The sequence below is a fragment of the Myiozetetes cayanensis genome, unplaced genomic scaffold, assembly GCF_022539395.1.
Source record: "Myiozetetes cayanensis isolate MyiCay16 unplaced genomic scaffold, myiCay2020 scf41, whole genome shotgun sequence".
In the NCBI taxonomy this organism is placed as follows: domain Eukaryota; kingdom Metazoa; phylum Chordata; class Aves; order Passeriformes; family Tyrannidae; genus Myiozetetes; species Myiozetetes cayanensis.
In genome coordinates, this window is record NW_026087643.1 from 761,949 (window position 1) to 786,195 (window position 24,247).

A 24,247-nucleotide genomic window follows, 5' to 3' on the forward strand; every position below is an offset into this window, starting at 1 on the left:
TATTGCTATTGATGTGGGGGGTGCAGCACCTGGAGTGGGAGCCCCCCCTCCCCTCTCCTTGGAGCGAGGGGGGGGTTTGTGGGATGGGAGGAGGGGGTGTTAAAATCAGGCACCTTGGGAATGGCCGGAGGTCCTGGCTCAGCACCTTCCAGGCTTGGGCCTGTCCTGGCAGTACCTTTTATATTTTTTTGGGGGAGAGGAGGAGAGGGAAGGGGGAGGAATCCTGGGAAAAGGAGGGGGGCAGGAAATCCCTTTCCAGCCCTTCCGTGTGTGTGTGTGTGTGTGTCGTACCTGCTTCTGGTGGGGTGTGGGATCCATCCTGCTGGGATTGGGGATGGGAAAATGTGTCCTTTCCCCCTCAACCCCAGGGTGTGTTTGTGTCTGTGTGGGGTTGTGTGTGGGGGGGTGTTTCGTACCTAATCCTGAGGCTCTGCAGGGCTGGGATAACCCGGGAATTCTTTGCCTTCCCTCAAAACTCATCCAGGACTTCCCACCCCACAATTCCCCACTGCTGTGGGGGAAGTCACCGCTCCAAGGCAGCGAAATCGGGGTCCCCAAGCGTCTCCCGGGCCCTGCAGCTCCTGATCCCAACCGGTTTGGGGTCATCCCGGCTCCGAACATTCCTCTGGAGCGCTCTGGGAATGCGGGTTGGGGGCTTGGGGGGCCTTTTCTACCCCTGTGTTATCTGTACATTCATAAAAGGGACCCCCCCTCGCTGTGTCCCTGACCTTGGGGACAAGGTGACAACCCGGACAGGTGGGGGCTGGGCCGCCTTTCCCATGGGAATGTGTGCGTATGGTGAGGATGTGCCAACCCCGGGGGGCTCTGCAGCCCCAAATCCCCCAAATCCTTCCCCCCCACTCCACGTCCCCGTCCCCTGAGACCACCGGGACACCCCTGGGAGTGGCTCCCAGGGGGCTGAGGGGACAGGGAAGGGGCTGGAGCCGGCCCGGAGGGAGGGCTCGCCCCAAAATCAAGGCACAGGGAATGGGAATGGCTGGGATGGGGTTTTTTTCTGGCGGGAACGAGGCGTGTCCCTATGGATTGATGGACACACAGAGCACCCCTCCCACTCCCCTCCTCCATCCCACGGGGGATTCCAGGCGGGATGGGGGGGCAGCTCTGGGTGCTGGGGAGAAGGATCCGGCCCTGCGGAGCTCTTGGGAGGGGGAGGGGGCTGGAAAACAATGGGGATGTGGGGATGGGGTGGGGGCACAACGGGCAGGAAACTCCCCATCCCCCTCATCCCCCTCCCCTCCCCAAACCCTCTCCCTCCTCCGGGGAAGGTACCGAAAAGAAAGAACGGAATGAGTGGAAGCTCAAAGACACTCGGGGAGGGGTGGGGGGGTAGAAACCCGGGCACGAGGGGTCGGGATGAGCCCCTGAATATCAGGGGACAGTCGTTGAGGTACCTGTAGGCCCCCCCCTCCTTCCCCCCTCTACCCGCCCTAAACGTGCGTCTGCATCCGCTGCTGGAAGCGCTGCCCGTAGTCCGAGTGCTGGGAGGTGTAGGAGAAGCGCGTGGCGCTGGCGAACTTGCCCATGGGGTCGTAGGCGTCGTAGGGCCCCCTCTCCAGGCCCGGCGGGTTGCCGGGGTAGCCCAGGCGGTACGTGGCGTAGCCGGGCCCCGCCGGGAAGGCGGCGTGGCCGGCACCGTAGTTCTCGTAGGACAGCTGGCTCGCCGTCTCGCCGCCCGCCGTGCCGGGAGCGGCGCCGGGCGCCGGGGGGGGCTCGGAGGAGCCGTAGTCGGCGGCGGGGCCGCCCCGGGCGTAGGTGCTGAGCTGGGCGTAGCCGCTGGAGTGGGACAGGCGGGAAGGGGGGCGGGTGTCGTAGCGGGAGGGGCCGGGGTTGCGGTAGTCGGCGTAGAGGACGGAGCGCGACGACGGGCGGTCCTCGTGGGCGCGGACGTTGTAGTAGCCGTTGGTGGGGTCCTGCCAGGGGGGAGAGGTGGTGGTGGGTGGGGTGTGAGCATCAAGGGGAGCTCGTGGTGGTGGGGAGGACCCACGGGGTTCAACTGGAAGGTTGGTGGGCTTGGTGGGATTGAGTCCATGGGTGGACTTGGTGGGATTGAGTGGGGAGGCCTGGGGAGAGTGGGATGCCTGGGAGCAGCGTCTCGTGGGATAATCGTGGAATATCCTGACTGGAAGGGGATCACCCGGACCATTGGTGGGCTTGGTGGGATTGAGTCCATGGATGGACTTGGTGGGATTGAGTGGGAAGGCCTGGGAGTGGCGTCTCGTGGGATAATCGTGGAATATCCTGACTGGAAGGGGATCACCCAGACCATTGGTGGGCTTGGTGGGATTGAGTCCATGGATGGACTTGGTGGGATTGAGTCCATGGATGGACTTGGTGGGACTGAGTGGGGATGCCTGGGAAGCAATGTTAAAGTGGGAACTGCATCTCCCAGAACCATGGAAAATGTTGAGCTGGAAGGGACTCGCAAGGATCACCCACCCAATCCCTGGCCCTGCATGGGCACCCCAACAATCCCACCCTGTGCCCCAGAGGATCATCCCAACGCTCCTGGGCTGCTCTAGCAGACCAAGTGACCCTTCTCCTCCCCACAGTCAGGGACAGGAGTGGGACCTGCCCCTCCTCTGCCCCCCATGAGCCCAGCAGCCCCCCCGGACCTTGAGCTCGTACTCCTCGCGGGTGTCGATGGTGTCGCAGCGAAGGTCCTGCTTCAAGTCCACGTCGTCCTTGAACGACTGCGGGAGAGGTGGGGAGAGAATCACCGAGTCATGGAAGGGGTTGGGTCAGAAGGACCTCAAAGATCACCCCATTCCACCCCCTACCACGGGCAGTGACACCTTCCACTAGCCCAGGTTGCTCCAAGCCCCGTCCAGCCTGGCCTTGGGCGCTTCCAGGGACCCAGGGGCAGCCACAGCTCCCCACCCCACCCTCACTTCCTCCTAAAATCCCACCTAACCCTCCTCTCCTTTAGTTTGAGTCCATCCCCCCTTTTGTCCCATCGCTCCAAGCTCCTGCCAGGAGTCCTTGTCGGCTCCTTCAGCTCGGAAGGCGCAGCCAGGAGGGGCAGAGCTCGCCCCACCAGGGCCCCGTGGGGTCGTCCCTCACCGAGTAGATGGCCTTCATGACCCGGGTGGCCGTGGACACGCTGGCCGTGTCCTCCTCCCGGTCCGCGTGCAGCGTCAGCGGCTCCCGGTTCACCGTCTCCACCTTGATGTCCAACTTGCGCAGGGTCACGTCCTTGCGGCCTGGGGGACACGGCACGTGGCACCGGGGCATGGGTGGCACCCCTGGTGGGCTGTGGGGTGGTTGGGGACCCCCCCCCAGGACCCCCCTGTCCTCCCCACTCACTTCCTTTGCGGCGCCGGTAGAGGAAGCAGGTGAGCGCCACGAGGAAGGTGACGAGGAGGATGCTGGCGCCGATGGTGGCGCCGGCGATGATGCCCACGGGCAGGACCTCTGTGGGAGACGGGGGGCGTCACCTGGGGGCATGGGGGCACTGCCAGGCCTCACCAGGCAAACTCGGGGCCCTCCAGCACCCCAAGGTGGTCCCCAACCTTTCTCCTCCAGCTGGATGATGGCGGTGCCCGGCCCGAAGCTGTTCCAGGCCGTGCAGTTGTAGCGGGTCTGGAAGTCGGCGTCCATGACGTTGTTGATGGTGAGGGTGGACAGGACCCCGCTGCCCGTGTTCGTCCTCTCCACCGTGTACCTCTCCAGCGTCCCCGCCTCCAGGATGTTCTCCTTCCACGCCCATGCCTGGCAGGGTGGCACAGAGGAAAGGGGTGGAGGGCTGGGTGAGCAGCTGGAGCTCAGCACCACCCCGAGGAACCCCCCCCAAACCCATCTGGTGGCACTCACGATGCGGTCGGGGGGCGGGGTGCTGCCGATGAAACACTCCACCTTGCCGCGGTCACCGCGCACGGCGTACTGCACCGCCTCGCTCGAGATGATGGGGGGGCCTTGAAAGGGTGGGGGGCAAACTCGGTGAATGTCCCCAACAGAATCCTTGCTTTGCCCCTGAAGTGTGTTTTTTGGAGGGGCACAAGGTATGGGGGGGGTGTTTCCTGGTTTTTGGGGGGAAGGGGGGGGTCACTCACCGTTGACGAAGAGCGTGACCTCCCTCTCGCCCACCCCGATGCGGGGCACGATGGCTTTGCAGATGTACTGCCCTGCGTCCGCCTGGGTGACGGACTTCAGGTACAGCTGGTTGCTGTTGCTCAGGACCTGGGTGCAAGTGGTGGTGGTGGTGGGGTGCATCAGGAGGGAGGGTTCACAGGGGGGGGGCCCCATGGACCACCCCCCAGCGGCTCAGCTTGTCAGGCCCTACCATGTTGGACTCCTTCTTGGTCCAGGTGAGGGTCAGGGGCGGGTTGCCCGACCACACGCACGTCAGTGTCACGTCGGAGCCGATGTCCGTGACCGTGGGTTTGGGGTCCACCACGATGCGGGGGGCGACTGGAGGGGGAGAAAGTGAGGGGCAGAGCCCAGTGTGGGGGGACACACACACATGTGTGTGCTTGTGGATTTTGGGGATTTTGGCCGCCCCACCCCACTCACAGTGCACGTCCACCAGCGTGCTGACGTTGGTGCTGCCGATGTCGTTGTGCACCTCGCAGGACACGGGCTCCGTGAAGAAGGTGTAGTCCACCTGCGTGTCGTACCTGTTCTCCTTGGCCTCCTCGATGATCACCCCCCCCTTGGCCCACCTGGGGCACAGAGCCAAGGACGGGCACGTTCAGGGGCCCTGTTCGACCCCTTCCTGCCTCCTGGCAGATCCACGACCCGCAGGGTCCCACCGGGACCTCCAGGGGCTGGTGGGGGGGACCCCCCTCACCTGTAGCCTTTGATCTCGGGGTTGGCGGTGGCCAGGCAGGTGAACACGACCCTCTCGCCCTCCTGCACCGTCTGGGGCTGGATGGACAGGGTGACGGTCGGGGGATCTGTGGGGAGGGAGGACGGAGTCGTCACAGGCTCAGGGGGGGCACGGGGGGGGACAAAGGGAGGTGCCCAAAGCGCTGGTGATCCGTTCTGGGGGCACCCAGCCAAGTCCCTGCTGGGTGCTCGTGGTGGGCACCCCCAAATCCCTTCCCAGTGACTTTCCAGACCATCCCTGGGCCTGGGTACCCCCACCCCTTGCCTGGCCCTCTCTGCATCCCTTTCTGCGTGGGTGCTTCAGTGGGGTTGAGCCTTCCCACAGCAGCCACTGGAGGTCGGTGTTCACCACCGGAGCTCCACATTCACCACCAGAGCTCCACATTCACCACCGGAGGTCAGTGTTCACCACCGGAGCTCGGCGTTCACCACCAGAGCTCCCCATTCACCACCGGAGGTCGTCCTTCACCACCAGCCTCCTCCTCAGCTGGGACCCCGCAAATCCCACCCCCCCAAAAAGCGGGCACATCCTCCCCCAACCCGGACACCCCAAAAACCTCCCTGCGTGTCTCCCTCCCTCCCCTTCCAGCCCCGCCCCGGCTCACGGTGAACGTTGAGCTTGACGAAGGTCTCCTTGCCCGCCGGGACGGCCTCGTTGGAGCTGCGGCAGGAGAAGACCCTCCCGATGTCCAGGTCGGTGGGGTTGATGGCCAGCAGGCTGGTGGTCGTCTCCCTCTTCCCATCAGCCAACACCTCCTGAGTGTGGGAGAGAGGGCGGTTGCTGCCGGCCCTGGGGACACTCAGGGGGGTGGCACCAGCCCAGGAGGTGTCCCCATACCGTGGTGGTGACGGCTCCATCCTGCTGGAGCCCGTCCCGGAACCAGACGATGGTGGCGGCGGGTTTGGCGCTCCGGGCCCGGCACGTCAGGTTGTAGGGGGTCCCCGCCCTCAGCAGGATCTCGGGGGCTCCGTCGATCGTGGGGTCCTCGGGGGGGACTGCAGAGGGGACAGGGGACACCGGGTGGGCGCTGGATCCCTGCCCACCGCCCCGGGGGGACGGGCAGATCCCGCCCCACCCCTGCCTGACGCTGGAAAATTGATGGTGCTCTGTGATGGAGGGAGGGGGACGAGGGGGCAGAGTTGGGATCGCCAGTGGAGCTGAGGATTAATCCTCTTGTTGATCCAGAGCTAAAGCCTCATTCCTGGCTTGAAGAACCACTGAATTCCTGAGTGGGACCATCCAGTCCAGCACAGGACACCCCAAAAATCCCACCCTGTCCCCAAGAGCGTTGTCCAAACGCTGGTAGGGGTCACAGGCGGTGCCCCAGGTGACATAGGGTGCAGTGAGGGGACACAGGGTGCAGTGAGGGGACACAGGGGATGGTGAGGGGACACAGGGGATGGTGAGGGGACACAGGATGCCCCGGGGGGCACAGGGGCGTGTCCTTACTGAGCACGGTGAGCCTGGCCCGGCGCGAGCGCAGCGCGGCCTCGGTGGCCTGGCACTCGTAGACGGCGTCATCGGAGAGCTCGGCGTCGCTGATCTCCAGGTTGTACTGCCCCGAGTCCGCCGTGCCCACGATGCGGTACCGGGGCCAGGCTGTGGGGGTGGCACAGGGGGTCACACACACATGGAGGAGGAGAGGGGGGGGACACACCCCAATTCCCCAGAGGGAGGGGAGGGGTGGAAGGGAAGCAGTCCCTGCCCCTCTGGGGATGGTACGGGCAGTGCCAGGGGGCCCTGATGGTGCCCGGTGCCCACAGGGATCCAGGTGCTCGCCTGACATGGATCACCATCCTAAAGCAGCCAGGAATGCTGGGTGGAGGGAAACCTCTGCCCCTCGTGGTGACACCCCCCTGCCCCATGTGACATCCCCCGTCCCATTGCGGAGGTGACATCCCCGCCCCACGTGGTGACATTCCCGGCATTCCCAGCCATTCCCGGCATTCCCAGAGAGCGGTACCTTTGAGCCCCTGCCCCATTCCCAGGGCCAGGCCGTCCTTGGTCCATTGCACGATGCCGGAGTAGTTGAGGACGACGCAGGAGAGGACGATCCTCTGCCCGGCCACCACCGTCTGGTCCTCGGGCTCCTCCACGAACCTCGTCTGCGTCGCTGCGGGCACAGCACCACGATCAGCCAGGGCTTGGGGCGCCCAGCACGCCGGCATTCCCTGCTCCATCATCCCCCTGCTCCCTCAGGAGCTCCTGAGGGGCTCCTGCGGGTGTGGGACCCCCAAACCGGGCCGGATGAGCCCCCGAGCCCGAGCGGTGGCCGCGGGGATCGATCCCTGCGTGTCCCATCACGCGGCCAGCGGGGATCGACCCGGACGGGGCGGGAGGGAGGGACGTGGCTGTGCCTGACACAGTGACGTCCCCAGGGCAGGGAATGGGGATGGGCACAGACCCCCGGGAAGGGCACTGGGAGAGGGGTATGGCCTCGGAGGAGCTGCTTCTCTCAGCTGAAAGCCCTTTTTTTAAATTATTTATTTATTTTTTTTCTGGAATATTCTAACGGTTTGTGCCGTGGAGCGGGAAGGGAGGGAGGGAGGGAGGGAGGCACAAATCCCTTTTGGGGATGAGCGAGCTGCGGATAACGGAGCTGCCGAGTCCCCACACAGCCTCTGCCTGCCTGGCCTGCACGGGCCTGGCACGGGCATGGAATGGCATTCCCAGGATCCCTGGGACCCCCAGGAGCCTCAGCATCCCTGGGATGGGGCACCCAGGGATCTTTGGGATAGCACATCCCTGGATCCCTGGGATGGGGCACCCCAGCAGGACAAAGAGGCCTCGTGCTCCCCTTGATTTGGGGACAGTCACAGCCCCCCAGGCCACCCGGGGGTGACCCTGTGCCACTCCCCCCCTCCCTAACCCATGCCTGCCAGCCTTGTGTCCCCCCACCCTGGAGAGGGAGGGAAAACCGAGCAGGGATCCAGGGAAGGAGGAAGATAAAGGCAAGGAGCGATCCAGAGGCGGGGGATGGAGCGGAGGGATGGAGCAGGAATAGGGGGGGTGAAGGAAGGGGGGGGGAAATAAAAAGCAGAGCAGGAGATCAAAGAGGAAGGTGCCGGGAGAGAGGGAGGTGGGAGGGAAGATCAGAGCAGGGAAAGGGGTGGAGGGGGGGGGCGAGACAGGTGGGAGGAGGAGCAGGGAGAGACGGGAAGCGGGGGGGACCCGCAGCCTCTTGGCTGCCCGGCGGGCACGGGGATGACACCGGGCTGGCACAGCACCAGGCTGGGATGGCCCACAGCATGGATATTTTGGGCAGATCGAGGTGCCAACCAGCCACCCACCGCTCTGGCTGCTCTGCCAGCGTTCCCAGGGATGCTCCCCCTGCCCTCCCCAAACTCCATCCCGGCCGTTCGTTCCCGGCTGTTTCATCTGGAGCTTCCCCGGGGGCAGCGGGAAGGGCAGGAGGAGGGCGAGGATGCCCGTGGTACCCAGCCCATCTCCCCAGCCACCAAAACACCCCCCTGGGTGGGTGGGTGGGTGGGTGGGGGTCTCCTGGTGGGTGCCAATCCCGCCCCTTCCCCAGGGAGGTTGTTTGGAGGTGACACAACAACCACCTCCCTCCCTTCCCCTCCTCTGCTCCAGAGGCTTCGGGAGCGCCCCAAACCATCGGGATGGGGGGTGTTTGTCACGATGTGCCCCCCGCAGTGCCCGTCCTGCCGGGCAAAAAGGGCTGTTTAGTCTGGCGGGGCCGCGCCGGGTGCGGGGGAGGCAGCGCCGAGCGGCGCTTCCAGCGAGCGCTGAAAGGATTTTCGTGTCGCGGGGGCCACCCCCCTCCTCCGACACCGCGTGGAGGTGACGACGGCGGAGCGGAGCGTCCCCAGGGCGGGGAGGAAGCCACCCCGCCCCCCCTTCCTCGCGGTGTCACCGTGTCCCCCTTGTCACCACTGCTCCCTCACCGCTGTGCCCCCCTCCTTCGATGCCGTGGCCCCTCTTTGGGCACAGTGGGCTCCGAGAGTGGATGCACACACGTGTGCGTGGGAACACGTGCCTGGAGCATGAGAACACGCCTGTGCCCGTGGGATGTCCCAGGGAACACACACATGTGCATGAGAACATGGATGTGCCTGTGGGATGTTCCATGTTCCAGTGAACACACACATGTGCCCAAGGGATGCTCCATGTTCCAGGGAGCACACAGGATGCTCCATGTTCCAGGGCACAACCATGGCCTGCAGGGCTTCCCATGTCTCGGCGTGGCCCCCCCTGTGCCCCCCTCGTGCCAGGAGCCCCTTGCCGGGCTGTCTCCCTGTATTTATCCAGCACGGGGCTGATTAAGCCCCGGGGCCGGAGCCGCGGCCCCTCCCTCTCCTCTCGCTATTAAACTCCGGGTTCAAAGAAAAAGCTTTTTATTCACACTGACAGCTTTCAGATGGAGCCAAATCTCTCCTCGCTGGAGGTTTTTTTTTTCTTCCCCCCTTCTTTTTTATTTTTTTTATTATTATTTTATCTCTTCCCTCCTCCCCTTCCTCTTCTTGTCGCTTTTAAATTTGAGCCTTTCCCCCCACCCTCTTCCCAAGTTTCTATTTATATGAGGAGGGGGGGGGAGATATAAGGCAGGGAGGGAAGGGGGAAAATAAAATAAAATAAATCAAAAATACTCTCTCTCTCTGCTGGTTTTATTCCGCGGGGAGAGAAAAGAGGATTTGGCTTCCTTGGGGCCCTGCCCGGCGGAGCGGAAAGACGGCAGAGAAGGGCAGGATGAGGCAGGGGACGGGTCCTGCAGACAGGGCACGGCGCTGTCGCTGTCCCCAGCACTGTCACCACCCCCCCGGGGTAGGGGGGGTCACTCATCACCCGCTGCAGCCCCGGAATAACCTCGTGGAATAACCCCATGGAATAACCACCTCGTGGGATAACCCCGTGGAATAACAACCTCGTGGGATAACCCCGTGGAGAAACCTCATGGAATAACCTCGTGGGGCTGTTGGTGGCTCCAGGGAGGGGTAAACTGAGGCAGGGGCGGTGCTGAGGGTCCCATCCTGCCGGCTGTTGGCGGTGCCGAGCCGTGGTTGTCGCCGGCGGGATGTGCCGGCGCCGAGACATGATGAGCCCTGGCACATCCACCCCCCCCTCCTCCCTCCCCTTGCTCCTGCTATTTTTGGGAGCCCTGGTGATTCGGGGCTTTCAGCTCAAACCCTGGCCTGGGCTTTGGGGTGGGGGGGGGGCATGAGGACAATGAGTGTCCCCAGTGTGGCCACCCCTGGGGGGTCCTGGGCTCCCTCAGGGCCGGCAGCACAGTTGGGATGAGGAGTTGTAAATTCGGGATGCTCCGACCACCCCCTGCGGTGCCAACCCCCTTTTACCCCCCCTCCCCAGATCACCAGGGACGCACCAGCACGGCACCGCTGCCTCTCCCAGCCTGATGTTTCCCGGGGAAGGTCCCTCTTGCCATCATCAACAATTTACGATCCTCCTTTTCCGCCGCAACCCGCGGTGACAGCGCCGGCCGGGAACGGGCAGAGCCGGCAGCTCGGGAGGGAGCTGGGCAGGAGGATCCTGCTGGGAGTCACTCAGTGCCCTCTCCTGTTCTGTTCTCTCCTCTTTCCCCCCTCGGCTTTGTAAACTCTAACAGGGACGGACGGCAGGTGGAAAAGCCGGAGCAGCTCCGGAAGGAGGGTTGGGATCACGGGATTGATGGGGTTGGGAAAGACCTCCAAGTCCATCTAGTCCGACCTTTGATCACCACCTGGTGATCAGCCAGGCCAGGGCACCCTGACCAGTCATTCCTTGACCACTGGGATGGTGATCCTGGACATCCAGTCAGTCCATGACCACTGGAATGGTGATCCTGGACATCCAGTCAGTCCATGACCACTGGAATGGTGATCCTGGACATCCAGTCAGTCCATGACCACTGGGATGGTGATCCTGGACATCCAGTCAGTCCATGACCACTGGAATGGTGATCCTGGACGTCCAGTCAGTCCATGACCACTGGGATGGTCATCCTGGATGTCCAGTCAGTCCATGACCACTGGGATGGTCATCCTGGACGTCCAGTCAGTCCATGACCACTGGGATGGTCATCCTGGATGTCCAGTCATTCCATGACCACTGGGATGGTCATCCTAGATGTCCAGTCAGTCCATGACCACTGGGATGGTGATCCTGGACGTCCAGTCATTCCATGACCACTGGGATGGTCATCCTAGATGTCCAGTCATTCCATGACCACTGGAATTGTGATCCTGGACATCCAGTCATTCCATGACCACTGGGATGGTGATCCTGGATGTCTAGTCAGTCCATGACCACTGGGATGGTCATCCTGGACATCCAGTCAGTCCATGACCACTGGGATGGTCATCCTGGAGGTCCTGGGTGCCGGGGTTCCATCCTGGTGGCAGATCCACCATTTGAGGGGGGTCACAGTTCCTGTGTGTGTCCCACCCCTTCCCCAACCCCGGCCTCATCTCACGGAGCCATCGACCCCGTTTGACCAAAATCTCCCTCCTATAATCCCTCTTGCATTGACATTAATTAAATATTACCATCCTTTAATTCCTTATTAATTGAATCCCGCAGCCCTGAATCCACGATCTGGGGGAAACCAGCCACGCCCCTGCCGTGCCGGCGTCCTCGGCCACCACTTGTCCCTGTGCCCGTCCCCACGTGCCAGCATCCTCACAGGCTGGTTGTCCCCATCCCTGTCCCCATCCCTGCCATCCCAGTACCCTCAGTGGCCAGTTGTTCCTGTCCCCATCCCTGTCCCTGTTCCTTGTCCCTGTCCTCATCCTTGTTCCCTGTCCCGGTCCCTGTCCCTCTCCCCATCGCTGTCCCTGTCCCCTGTCCCTGTTCCCGGTTCCCTATCCCTGTCCCTCTTCTCTGTCCCTGTCCCCATCCCTGTCCCTATCCCTGTTCCCCATCCCTGTCCCTTTCTCCATCCCTGTCCCTGTCCCTGTCCCCATCCCTGTTCCTGTCCCTGTTCCCCATCCCTGTCCCTGTTCCCTGTCCCCATCCCTCTCCCTGTTCTCTGTCCCTGTTCCCTGTCCCTGTTCCCTCTCCCTATTCCCTGTTCCCTGTCCCCATCCCTGTCCCCATCCCTGTCCCTATTCCCTGTTCCCCATCTCCATCACCATCCCCATCCCTATCCCTATCCTATCCCTGTCCCTATCCCTGTCCCTATACCTGTTCCTATTCCCTGTTCCCTGTTCCCCATCTCCATCACCATCCCCATCCCTATCCCTATCCCTATCCCTGTCCCTATCCCTGTCCCTATACCTGTTCCTATTCCCTGTTCCCCATCCCCATCCCCATCCCCATCCCTGTCCCTATCCCTGTCTCCATCCCCATCCCTGTCCCTGTCCCCATCCCTGCTCCTCCCAGACGCTCCTCCCTGGCCCCTCTCCCGGGTCCTCCCCGTCCCGGCAGCAACGGAAAGTATTTCACCACCATCCCCCGATGCCAACTCATCCCTGGCACCTTCCCAGTGCCCGGCCTCGGGAGGCACCGGGATGGGGCCTCATCCAGCCTGGACACACCACTTTGCCCCTCAGAGCGTCCCCAACCGCCACTGTCACCGCTGGCAGTGCCAGGGCCGGGGTGGTTTTAACCCCAAACCCTCCCCCAGAGAGGGAAATTCGGGGTGGGGGGGCACAGGAGCCCCCTAAACCCACCCATGGATCTTCCCACGGCCACGTCATGGTTTCCCCCCGGGGTTGGGGACACTGGGGTGTCCCCCTGGGGGGGTGGTGATGGTGGGGGTTGCTCCACAACTCCCCCCCCTCTCCTCTGCCCGCTCCTGGAGTCGGTGGAAGCGAAGCTCTCCGGGGAAAGGATGCTCCAGTTATTTTCATTTTTTAAAAGGCAAAATTATAAAAACAAATGAGGAGGAGATTGGTTCCCCTCCCCCGGCTCCGCTGCCTCTCCTCCTCCACCCCCTCTCCCTGCTCTGGGCACTGCCTGGGCACAGACACCCCCACCCCACCCAAAATCCCTGTGCCCAGGCCGGGGTCACCTTGGCTGTGCCACCCTGGGGGCACCGGGGTGTGGGATGGGTGCCCATTGGGAACAGGGGTGTCCACGACAGGGGGATGTGGGATGGGTGTCCACAGGGACTTGGGAATTCCATCCTGGTGCCCACTGGGATGTGGGATTGGTGCCTACTGGGATGTGGGATTGGTGCCCACTGGGATGTGGGATTGGTGCCCGCTGGGACCGGGGGTGTCCATCCCTTCCATGGACGGGTGACCCATCCCCACCTCATCACTCAGTGCCACATCCAGGCCCTTCCCTGGCACCTCCAGGGCTGGGGACTCCAAACCTCCCTGGGCAGCCCCTGCCAAGGCCTCACCACCCTTTCCAGCAACAAATTCCTCCTCGTGGCCCAACCTGACCCTCCCCTGGCACAGCTCGAGGCCGTTCCCTTCTCCTCCTGCCCCTTGTTCCCGACCCCCCCCAGCTCCTCCCTCCTTGTCACCTCCATGAGGAACCCCCCAAGATGTTTTCCATGCCCTCCAACGCCACATTCCCATTCCCATCTCATCCCCAGATTTTCCACCTGAGCAGCCAGGTAGCTGTTAGGGTAAAAAAAAACCCAAACCAAACCAATTTTCAATTAAAACCTCGTGAGGAAGAGGCTTAAAATACCCAGGGTGTTGACAGGGCTGGAATTGGGTTCTAGTTTGGCTTCCTGAGGAGCCTTAAATATTCCTCACCTAATAATAATAATAATAATAATAACAATAACAATAATAATAATATTTTTAAAAAAGAACTCCCAACATATAAATATATAAATACATAAATAAATAAATATAAATCCCCCCCATAACGACGGGACTTTCAGCGCTGCAAATTTGCCAATAAAACATAAACCAGCAGCAAATAAATGAGCTGCCCAAGTTTGGGGAGGGGGTGGGACAGAGGGTGGGACCCCCACCCTGGGGACACCGGTGGTGTCAGGGAATGTCCCCAAGGCCACACAAAGGGGGAGGGGGGGAGGATCATCCTCCTTGGCTTGGGGGGAGTCCCACAACAAGTCCCCCCTGGAGAGGGGTCTGAGGGTCCTGCTCGTGGTTCTGCTGCTGGGAGGGGGGTCTGGGGGGTCATTGTGTCTCCCCCACCATCCCCCACTCCAGGGAAGGACTCTGGGATGCCCCAAACGGGTGGAATGGCGGCCCCTTTTTGTGCTGAAAGGGGGCAGCGAGGCAGAAACACAAAGGGCTCTGGTGGGGCCTGAGTGGGGATGGGGGTGGGGGCACGGGGGCTGTGGGACACCAGGAATGGGCTGAAGGGGGGCACAGGGTGGGGGCTCCTCCTCCCCCTCCCCCTTTGCTGCCAAACAAAGGCCTGGCCTGCAGATGTTGGGGGCGCTCCAGATGTTGCTGCTCTGCCTGGGATTCCTGGGGTCACCCCTCTTCCTGTCCACCCCCTTTCCCCCAAAACTACCCTGGGTGGGGTCCTCCCCAACCCAGCCGTGCCCACACAGCACATCCCACCCAGGGACCCCCAGCTCAGAATCATCCCCTCCTCCAAAATACCAACCAGAACCCCCAAAACACCAACCAGAACCCCCAAAACACCAACCAGAACCCCCAAACACCAACCAGAACCCCCCAAAACACCAACCAGAACCCCCCAAAACACTGATCTGAGCCCCTCTCCCCAGTCTGGGTCCTCCCCCCTGCCCAGCAGGAGCTGGCACAGCCTCTCCCCCCCCTCGTTATTCCCTCTTCATTCCTTGGGCTGTCGGAATTCTGGAGCAGCCGCTGTTTATTGGCTCGAGTTTAATTAATTTGTGTAATATCCCTGCTAGGAACAATGTCTAATTAAGACTTTTTGTTTGTGTGTGTGTGTGGGGGGGGGAGGGAAGGGGAGATTTTCTTTGGGAAAAGGGCGAGTTGGGAGGGGGAGTGAGGGGGAAGGGAACTAAAAATCCCAACTCGTTAATGAAGGGAGGGGAAAAAAAAAAGAAAAAAAGAGGAAAAATATGGAAACAGCTCTGGCATCCTTCCCCCCTGAGCTGCTGGTGAGCGCCCTCGTTACAGATGTCTTAATGAGACATCGCTTAATAATGGGATTATTGGTCCTGAATCCCGGGACAAGCAGCTGGGGAAACGGGGAGGGCTCCAATTCCAGCCTTCTGTGATCCCAGGGATGAGGGAGAGGAGCGGCCCCTGCCTCATCAGGGACTGCCCGTGCCTCAGTTTCCCCGTGGATCCCGAGCTTGGATAAGCTGTCCATGGAGGGACAAGGAGCAGGGACCGCCCTGTGCCTCAGTTTCCCAAGGAAAGCGAGGATTGCTGAGGAGAATTCCACACTTCCAGTGGAGTTGGCAGCTTGTTTCCATATTTCCATCCCTGGAAAATGGGATTTAATAAGAAACAAGCCCTCTTAATGCAGGAGGAACTGGGTTTGGAGGCGACTTCTGGGTGTTCCCTTCCCCCTCCGCTTCCCAAGGCGGAACAGGGCAGGAATTTTGGCTCCTTCCTCCCCAGCCATCGCCCCAAACGTGGAGCTGGGGGTGGGTGTGGGGGTGGGAATCCCCTGAGAGCTGTCCCCCACCTTTGGCTGCCCCATGATCTGTGTCATCCCCCCCCAAAAAAAAAGTGGCTTTGGGGGTGACCCAGCAACCCCTTCTTTTTGGAAAGAGACCCCCGCGAAGTTTTGACCCCAAAAACCGGCTGGGGGTGCTGGGAGGGGGGGTCCCCCCACTCAGAGTGGGGGTCTGTGCTCATGAGGGACCCCCCCCAAGTGGGGTGACCTCGGTTTTGGGGGTCGGGAGCCCTCCCTGGCCGGCGGATCCCGCTCAGGAGGAGCAGCCCTGGCTCCCGCTCCCTTTTCCTGCGGTCAGAGCCCAGCAATGATCCCACACGCCTGGAATTTGAGGAATTTCCTGCCAAGGCTCTCTGGAAGACGAGGGAGAGAAAGAAAACTGCAGAGCCTTAACCCTCAGTTAACCGCAGAGGGGCGGAGGGGGGGTGGAATTGGGGGGGTAAAGGGGTTTGGGGGGCGTTTTGGGGTGGGGGAAGGATTTAACTTTGGGGCTGCTCTCTTTGTTCCCACATTTTTTGGGGGTGGAGAGCCCGGGATCATCCGTGCTGATGGGGAAAGCGAAGTGCTTCGTGCCTCAGTTTCCCAGGGAGCCTCTCGCAGCCCCCACCCCCAACCCTGAGACCCCTCCCCAGCAGCACCCCCAGCCCACCCCGGGGGCCACAGGACGGAGCTCTGCCCACCCCCAAAACCCATTTGGCAGCGGGCTCAGAGTGGGAAATCCCCTTTTCCACTGGTAATTTAAATCAAATCCACTTGGAAGGGCATTTTTTTCCATTTTTTTTTTTCCGATTAAACCCCACCAAAATGGGGAAGGGACGAAGCAGGAGAGTCCCGGGCTGGCCACACTCTGTTCCCAACACCAGGATATTCCCAACACCGGGATGTCCCCCATCACCAGCAGGGGGGGAGGTGGATTTTGGGAATTTTAAGTGCCCCCCAACCCCTCAGCGTTTTCCCCAAGGGAGACTCCGAGGATGAGACCGCATCCTCTGCCTCCCCCCTTGCACACCCACGCGGGGGGGGGTGTCTTTCGCTGCCCCCCCCCACCCTCACCCACGTGCCCTCCCCTTGCACACTTCCCCGACTCCTTTTTTTTTTTTTTTTAATTTTTTCCTTTTTTTTTTCTTTTTTTTTTTCTCCTCGCCGTTCCTATGGCAACCCCTCCAAGGCGCACAACCGCTCTCCGATTGGAAATAAAAGTTGTTTTTCCCTCCTCCCCCTCCTCCTTTACTCCACTCTTTCCCTTCCCTCTCTCTCTTTTCCCCCCCCACCCCTTATTTTGATTTCCATTTGGATCATAATCCGCCCGTTGCCATGGCAGCGCTGGCAGCCCTTTATGTCCCAGCCCTTGCAGAAAAAGGCCTCACTTTCTCTCTCTCTCTCTCTCTCTCTCAGAATCTCTCCCCCTTCTTCTTTTTCCCTTCCCCAAGTGGGTTTTCGCTCCTTAAATCCCTCCCTTCCTGCCATCCCTTCCCTTCGGCGTGCGCGGCATCGCCGGGATCCACGCGCGCGGCGCCGGGGCCTGGCGCGTCACCGGGAGATGGAGGGGGGATGGAAAGGAAAGGAAAAGAAAGGAAAAGAATGGAAAAGAAAGGAAAAGGAGAGCTGCTTTTCCAGCTCCCAGCCCCGCTGGATGCATCCCGGAGAACTCCAGGCTGGAATCGGCGGATCGCGGCTTTTCTCCCAGACCGTCAGCCCTTTGCTCCGGGCCGTGCTGCTCCTCTCGGATCAGCGGGTCCCCCCCTCCCTCCCTGGGCTGCTTCCCACGGGGGGGGCCTCTTCACTCGTGGGGTGGGACCTGGGGGGGCTTCTGGTGCTGGGGGTGAATGTTCTTGTCTGAGCATCTGCCCTGGGGGCTGGTGCTGGGGGGGCTTCTCACTGAGCATCCTCCCCATGGAGCATCCTCCCTGTGGGCTGATACTGGGGGGTTCTTCACCCCCTGGGATGGCACTGGGGGGCTCTTCACCCCTGGGATGGCACTGGGGGGGCTCTTCACCCCTGGGATGGCACTGGGGGGCTCTTCACCCCTTGGGATGGCACTGGGGGGCTCCTCCCCCTGTGGGTTGATACTGGGGGCCTCTTCACCCCTTGGGCTGGTACTGGTGGGCTCTTCACCCCCTGGGCTGGTACTGGGGGGTCTTCACCCCCTGGGATGGCACTGGGGGGCTCTTCACCCCTGGGATGGCACTGGGGGCTCTTCCCCCCCTGGGCTGGTACTGGGGGCTCTTCACCCCCTGGGCTGGCACTGGGGGCTCTTATCCCCTGTGGGCTGATACTGGGGGCTCTTCACCCCTTAGGCTGGTACAGGGGGGCTCCTTGCCCTGTGGGCTGATACTGGGGGCTCTTCACCCCTTAGGCTGGCACTGGGGGGCTCTTCAGCCCATGGACTGGCACTGGTTGCTCCTTGCTGAGCATCATGTCCATGGGTTGGCACCCAGGGGCTCTTCACCCCCTGGGCTGGCACTGGGGGGCTCTTCCCTGTGTGGGCTGATACTGGGGGGGCTCCTCACCCCCTGGGTTGATACTGGGGGGGCTCCTCTGCCCCTGGGCTGGTTCCCAGCGCTGCCCACCCGCCCCTCTGGAGGGTGAGGGACGAGGGAAGCGCGGGACGGTCCCCTCGGCGTCTCCCACTCGCCGCCTCCTCCCGCGCCCGCCGTGCCCGCTCCTGGCTGGGAGCAGGAGGTTATGAAAATGAGCCGTGTGCCCAGGAGACTGTAATTATCTGCTAAGTGTGAAAGCTGGAGTGATTAATTAAGAGATAATAAAAAGAAAAAGGAGGCTAGAGAGGGAATAACGGATGCTTTGATGATAAAACCTGAGGTAAGGCAAGCAATTAGGGGAATCTTTATGGAGAGTTAGCTCTAATCCTGGCGTTGCCCACGCGGCAGGGGGGTGGCTCTGGGATGGAGGGATGGACCCACGGAAGCCGTGGTGGATCCCCGTGGGATTGTGCTCCTTGGAATGGGTTTGCATCCCGGTGAGCCCGGGCAGCAGGATCCAGGTAGGATCTAGGCCAGGAGGAAAGCTGGGATTAAACCAATCCTGACTTAATTCAGGATGGGAATGTGATTAATGCCACTCAGCCCTGGGTGGTGGGAGAGAGGTGCCCTCACCATCCTGGGGTGTCACCTCCGGGTGGTTGGGATGCCAGAGGCCCTCGGATGGCTCCAGGTCCTACAGGGAACAGGGAAAAGCTGCCAGGGGGTTGCCTCCTGAGGGAGAAACAGGCCCTGGCATCCAGGGGGTGATTCAGCCCTGGCACAGGATGCCCGGGCAAGTCCCGGCACGGCACCGTGGCTGCCACGGCAGGGCCCATCCTGTCAGCCCCAAAAAGCTCCTGGACCCCGTCCCCACAGCCCCTGTGATGGGGCTGCTGAGTGTCCCTCACTCCCACATGGAGAAACAGAGGCATCCCTAGGGTGGGAAAGGGATGAAACCTCCCCTGGAGGAGGGAAAAGCATCGGCAACCCCTCTGACCCCCATCCAGAAGCCACGAGCGCCGATTCCAGCTGCCAAAATGGGTGACTCCGGGGCTGCAGGGACCTGTCAATGGCTCTGCCCCCTCCACTGAGGGGTTTTTCGGGGGTGGGGGTCCTGGGGGCTGTTGGGTTCCTGCCCAAGGCGGGGGGGGGGGGACACACACACGGGGAACGAGGCAAAGCCACCACCCGCGCCGGCGGCCACGGCGAGGTCGACGCGAAGCCAGAGATGGAGTCAAAACAGAGCCAGAGATGGATCAATTCACCCCAGAGAGCAGCTCCAGAGCGAGGGCTCCACGTGCACCGCGGGGTCATCCCGGGCAAGCGCCTGCAGGAAGCCCAGGGAGCCCCCTGGATCGGGCACGTTCCGAGGGCCACCGGCAGCACCAGCGCTCCCCGAACTGAACCTGCACGAGGCTGAACCCCCCCCTGGTTCTAGCACAGCCCCCAGCCCTGGGGAGGGGTGAGGGAAGGGCTGCTGTCCTCCCCCCGAGCCACGAGGGGCTTTGATTACCCTGTGGGCATCCCAGACCCTGTCCTGGCATCCCAGACCCCCATCTGGGCATCCCAAAGCGGCTCCGGATGCTGCCGGAGGGAGGACGGGCGGGTGCCCACTGCCATTCCCATCATCTCTCGAGACCACCAGGACCTTCCTCTGCCTCCCTCCCCCTCCCTGGGAGTCACAGAGAGCATGAACATCCTGGATCAGCGCCAGCCAGGGTGGCCTGGTGCCCTGGCACCGTCCCTCCCAGCCCAGCACGAAATCTGGGGTCAAGGGGCCACGTCCCTCCATCCCAGTCCCATCCCAGCTCCATCCCAGCTCCATCCCAGTCCCATCCCAGCTCCATCCCCCCAGCACCAGCACCGTCCCTCCCACCCCAGCAAAAATTCAGGGTCGAGGAGCCACATCCTTCCATCCCAGCCCCATCCCAGCCCCATCCCAGCCATCCCAAACAATTCACCAGCACAGGGACCCATCCTGACCTCGAGCCACCCGGTGCCACCTCTTGCTCCATCAGCCACCACGTCTCCCACGGGACACGCAGTGAGTTTGCCAGGTCTCAGAGCCACACCATGGGGGGGGGGGACCAGCACAAAATCCCCCCCAGGACCACCCCCTCACCTCTCTGCCATTTCAGTTTTGCAGCTTTGGAAAGGAAAGGGGAAGGGGAAGGGGGGAGGGAAATAAAAACTAAAAAAAAAACCCACCCCGGAGAGAAAAAAGAATGGCCCAGAAAATGAATAAATATTTCAATTTGAGGCGCAATCACGGCGAGTGATTGAAACGGGGGAGAAGAATAATGGCTTTCATTTAGATAAGATACAGAAAATTATTTAGTGAGAAATGAAGAGTGATGAAACCCATTCAACATCTTTGTGTGCAAGGGCATGAATGGCACCAATCCCCCCCCCCTCCCCACCCAGACCCACCAGCACAGCCGTGGCTCTGCAGGGAATGGAACCCAAAATTCCACCCCCTCCCCTTCTAAGGGGGGAAGGACCCCCAAATTTTGCCTCCCTCCCCCCAACAAGAGCAGCAGGAACCCTCCCAGAGCCTCATTTTGGAGCAAGGCTCCTCTTCCCAGACCACAGAGAAACTTCCAGGGTGGGAGTTGGGTGGGATGGGGCTGCTCGGGATGGACCGGGGTGGGGTGGGAGGTCACTGGTTTGTCACCCAGGGATGTCACCCCCCTCCCTCCCTCCTCCCTGCCATCCCCAGGGATCCATCCAGGCAGAGGGAAGGGAAAGGAAGGGCTGGGCCCCTCTGGCCGCCCAAATCCACATGGCACCGGGGCGGGAGAGCGGCAGCTTTTGTTCCTGGGAGGGCAGCGGAGCCCCCGCCTCCCCTCCGGCGCTTCCCCAGCCCAGCGTGGGGTTTGGGGGTGATCCAGGCCCTGCCCCCCACCCCCGGCCCCTAAGAGGCTTTGCACGCTCTTTTTAAACCCCCGGGTCCACTCAATTTTTTTTTTTACTATTTTTTATTTTTTTTCCCCTCCTCTTGGCATCTTAGCAACGCCGCCCCCTTAATTAAAAATTAGATTGGATTTTGCGGCTGGGAAGGAGCCGGAGGGGGCCGCGCAGGGGCCGCCTGGGCGCGGGGGGCAATGCCCGGCCGAGGGGGGGCTCAGACCCCAAAAACTCGCTGCGTGGGGCAGGGGAGGCCCTGTGGGAGGAGGATGGGGGGGGTGGTAGAGGGGTTGGACCCCCACCCTGCTCCTCTCCCTCCGCGTGACCTTGGCAGAGCGATTCCCCGCGCCTCAGTTTCCTCGAGGGGGCACTGGGGGGGGTCAGACAGGGACGTGGGAGGGGGGGCTCGGGATGTGCCCCCCTTTCCCCTCGGCTGGGAGCCCTGGGGAACGTGTGGGTGGAAAAAAGGGGGGGCCCACGTTCCCCACGGTGCCTATCCTCAGGGATGGCCGCGTTGGGAACGGGGGGTCCTGGCTGTTTTTATTTTCCCCCCCGGAGATGTCCCTTCCACTCCCCGCAGACGAACAGACGGATTGACGGATGGATGGACGGACGGACGGACGGACGGCAGCCTCCCCCCTCTCCCTTCCCGCCATGGCCAGGCCGGGTCCCCCCATCACCCTCACCCCCCACGGGGGGTGCCCAGGGCCGAGACCCCACTGCTGGGCACCCTCTGATCCCGCGGTCCCCGACCCCCACCCAAATCCCCAACACCCCGACTCACCGACCCGGGAACCCCGCGGGACCGGGATGGGGGGGCCCAGGATCCAGATCGGAGGCGGCGGGGGGGGGAAGACAAAACCTTGACCCCAGAGCGGAGGATCCAACAGGACCAGAAGCGGGCGAACAGATCGGCCCCGGGGGTGGGGAGAACCGGCCCCGATTCCATCAGGACCACCCCCCTCCCCGGTACGGGAGTGGGGCGGGAGGGTGGGGGGACCACGAGGAGCAGCCCCGGGGGCACCGCGGCCGGGCGGGAGCTCCTCCGGGATGGCAAAGGGGTTCCCAAAAACCCACGGCGGAGCGATCCGGGTCCGATCCCTCCGGTTTCCCGGCTCCGATCCCGGCCGGAGCCGCGCTCATCCCAGCGGGCACGGGCGGGACCGGCTCCGCTGCTCGAGCCGAGCTCGGGCTGGAGCGCTGCCCGAGGAGTTGGGAATCGCGCTCCGGGCGGCCCCGCGCTGCCTCCGCCCGCTCCCCGATGCCCTCTCCCCGCTCCCCGGGTACCCGATTCCCGCTCCCCGGTGCCCCGATGCTCGGAACCCGCCTCCTCCCGCTTCCCGATCCCCTCTCCCGCCGCTCCGCGCCCCCCATCCCCAGCGCCCCGACGCCCGGTGCCCACCTTGCCCGCGGGTCCCGGCGAGAGTCAGCAGGCAGAGGAGGAGGAGGAGGAGGATCCGCATGCTCCCGTCCCGGGCCGGCCGCGCTCCGGGCAGGGCCCGAGGGGGGTGGTCGCCGCCCCGCTCGGCCCCGCGCCCCGGTACCGGCACCGGCAGCGCTAGAGCATGGCCCGGGCCGGGCCGGGGCCGGGCTGGGGCCGGGAAGGGCCACGGGCTCCGCCGGCTCCGCTCCGCGCCGAGCCCCGAGTGCGCCGCGGGAGGGGCGGGGCGGGCGGGGGCGGGACGGGGGGAGGGAGGGGTGGGAGGAGGGAGGGGAGGGGGGATGAGAGGGGTGGGGGTGAGGGTTCTGCGTGTGCCGGGGGAGGGGGTCCGTGTGCGAGGGGAGGGAGGGACGGAGGGAAAGAGGGAGGGAGGGGGAGAGAGAGGGACGTGTCACGCGTGGGGCTGTGCGGGCGCGTGTGTGGTGGGGGTGTGCACGTGGGGGGCGGTGGGGGGGTGGACATACGTGTTGGGGTGTCTACATGTGTGTTGGGATGTTTACATGCGTGTTGGGGTGTGCCCACGCGTGTTGAGGTGTGCACATGCGTGTTAGAGTGGGTACATGCGTGTTGGAGTGTGCACATGTGTGTTGGGTGTGTACATGTATGTTGGGGTGTGTACATGCGTGTTGGGGTGTGCACACGCGTGTTGGGTGTGTACATGCATGTTGGGGTGTGTACATGCATGTTGAGGTGTTTACATGCATGTTGGGGTGTGCACATGCATGTTAGAGTGGGTACACGCGTGTTGGGGTGTGCACATGCGTGTTGGGGTGTGCACATGCATGTTGGAGTGTGCACATGCATGTTGGGTGTGCACATGTGTGTTGGAGTGTGCACATGCGTGTTGGGGTGTGCACATGCATGTTGGGGTGTGTACATGCATGTTGGGGTGTGCCCACACGTGTTGGGGTGTGTCCATGCATGTTGGGGTGTGTCCATGCATGTTGGGTGTGCCCATGCGTGTTGGGGTGTGCACATGTGTGTTGGGGTATGCACATGCATGTTGGGTGTGCCCATGCGTGTTGGGGTGTGCACATGTATGTTGGGGTGTGTACATGCATATTGGGGTGTGAACACGCGTGTTGGGGGGTGTGTTCACATCTGTGCACACGTGTTGTGTGTGCACGCCTGTCCACGCGTGTTGATGCGTGTTGTGTGTGTGATCCTCCAGCTCTTCCCTGCCAGAGGTTGGTTTGGGGTTTTTTTCCCCCCCTCCTCCTCCTCCTTTTTTTTTTTTTTTTTTTTTTTTTTTTTTTTAATCTTAAATAGAATTTTTAGCCCGGAGGGATTTAGAGGAAACATGGAAAAACCGGGAAGCGGCGCCTGACTCAGCCCCAGCCCTGCTCCATCCCAAGCTCTGCCAAGGGGGTCGGAGAGCAGCAGCTCCAGAGCCTGCTAAACCCCCTCCTTCCACCACCACCCCCCTCCCATTTTTTAATCTCTCCTGGGGATTTCCAAATGTTTTTTTCCCTCCCCTCTTCCAGTGGTTGCAGGTTGGCACATTCCCAGTGTCCCTTGTGTTCCCTCTTCTTCCTCGGAGTCTTCCTCCAGCTGCAGCTTTCCCCCCCTCCCCCCCACCAGGGGGGACCTCCCCCAGGAATCCAGGGATTCTCAAATTCCCCCTGGCAAAGCTCAGAGGCACCAGGAGCTTCCCGCTGGCCAAAGAGGAGCCGAGATGGATGATGGCAATAAAGGGAGATGAAAATAAAGGATGTTTATTAAAACTGATCCCATGGGTTTGGGCTTGGGAAGCGTCCACAGGGGGGGAAGCCGGGCTGGGATGATATTCCTGGGCTCCCAAATCCATCCCAAAACTCTTCCCTGGATCCAGCAGGGTCTCCAGGGCCCCACAGATCTGCCCCCGCTGCGAGGAATTTGAGGAGGAGAGAAATCCGAAGGAGTTTGTGGAGCACGGAGAGAGGTCAGGGAGGAGCGGCGGCGGCGGCAGCCGGGAATTTGCTGACGGCAGGAGAGGGAAAAGCCGCCGTGTCCGCGCTCGGGAGCGGGAGTAGCTGGGGCTGGCACTGCAGGGGGGTTGGCAGAGGCAGTGGGGACCCCCAAAATCTG

The 24,247-nt window shown here is 62.3% G+C and overlaps 1 protein-coding gene across 1 annotated transcript; it reads right to left on the reverse strand.

Moving 5' to 3' along the window:
* Positions 1–1,237: 1,237 nt before the first annotated feature.
* Positions 1,238–22,303, reverse strand: KIRREL1 (kirre like nephrin family adhesion molecule 1). The gene is made up of 15 exons (XM_050330392.1): positions 22,142–22,303; positions 6,810–6,959; positions 6,296–6,445; positions 5,684–5,841; positions 5,451–5,601; positions 4,808–4,913; positions 4,531–4,679; positions 4,301–4,428; positions 4,071–4,197; positions 3,832–3,932; positions 3,531–3,729; positions 3,325–3,432; positions 3,082–3,221; positions 2,634–2,711; positions 1,238–1,931 (listed from the first exon to the last, which is right to left on the reverse strand). The coding sequence occupies exons 1-15, from the start codon at positions 22,200–22,202 to the stop codon at positions 1,449–1,451; spliced, it is 2,289 nt and encodes a 762-aa protein (XP_050186349.1). The 5' UTR covers positions 22,203–22,303; the 3' UTR covers positions 1,238–1,448.
* Positions 22,304–24,247: the final 1,944 nt, after the last annotated feature.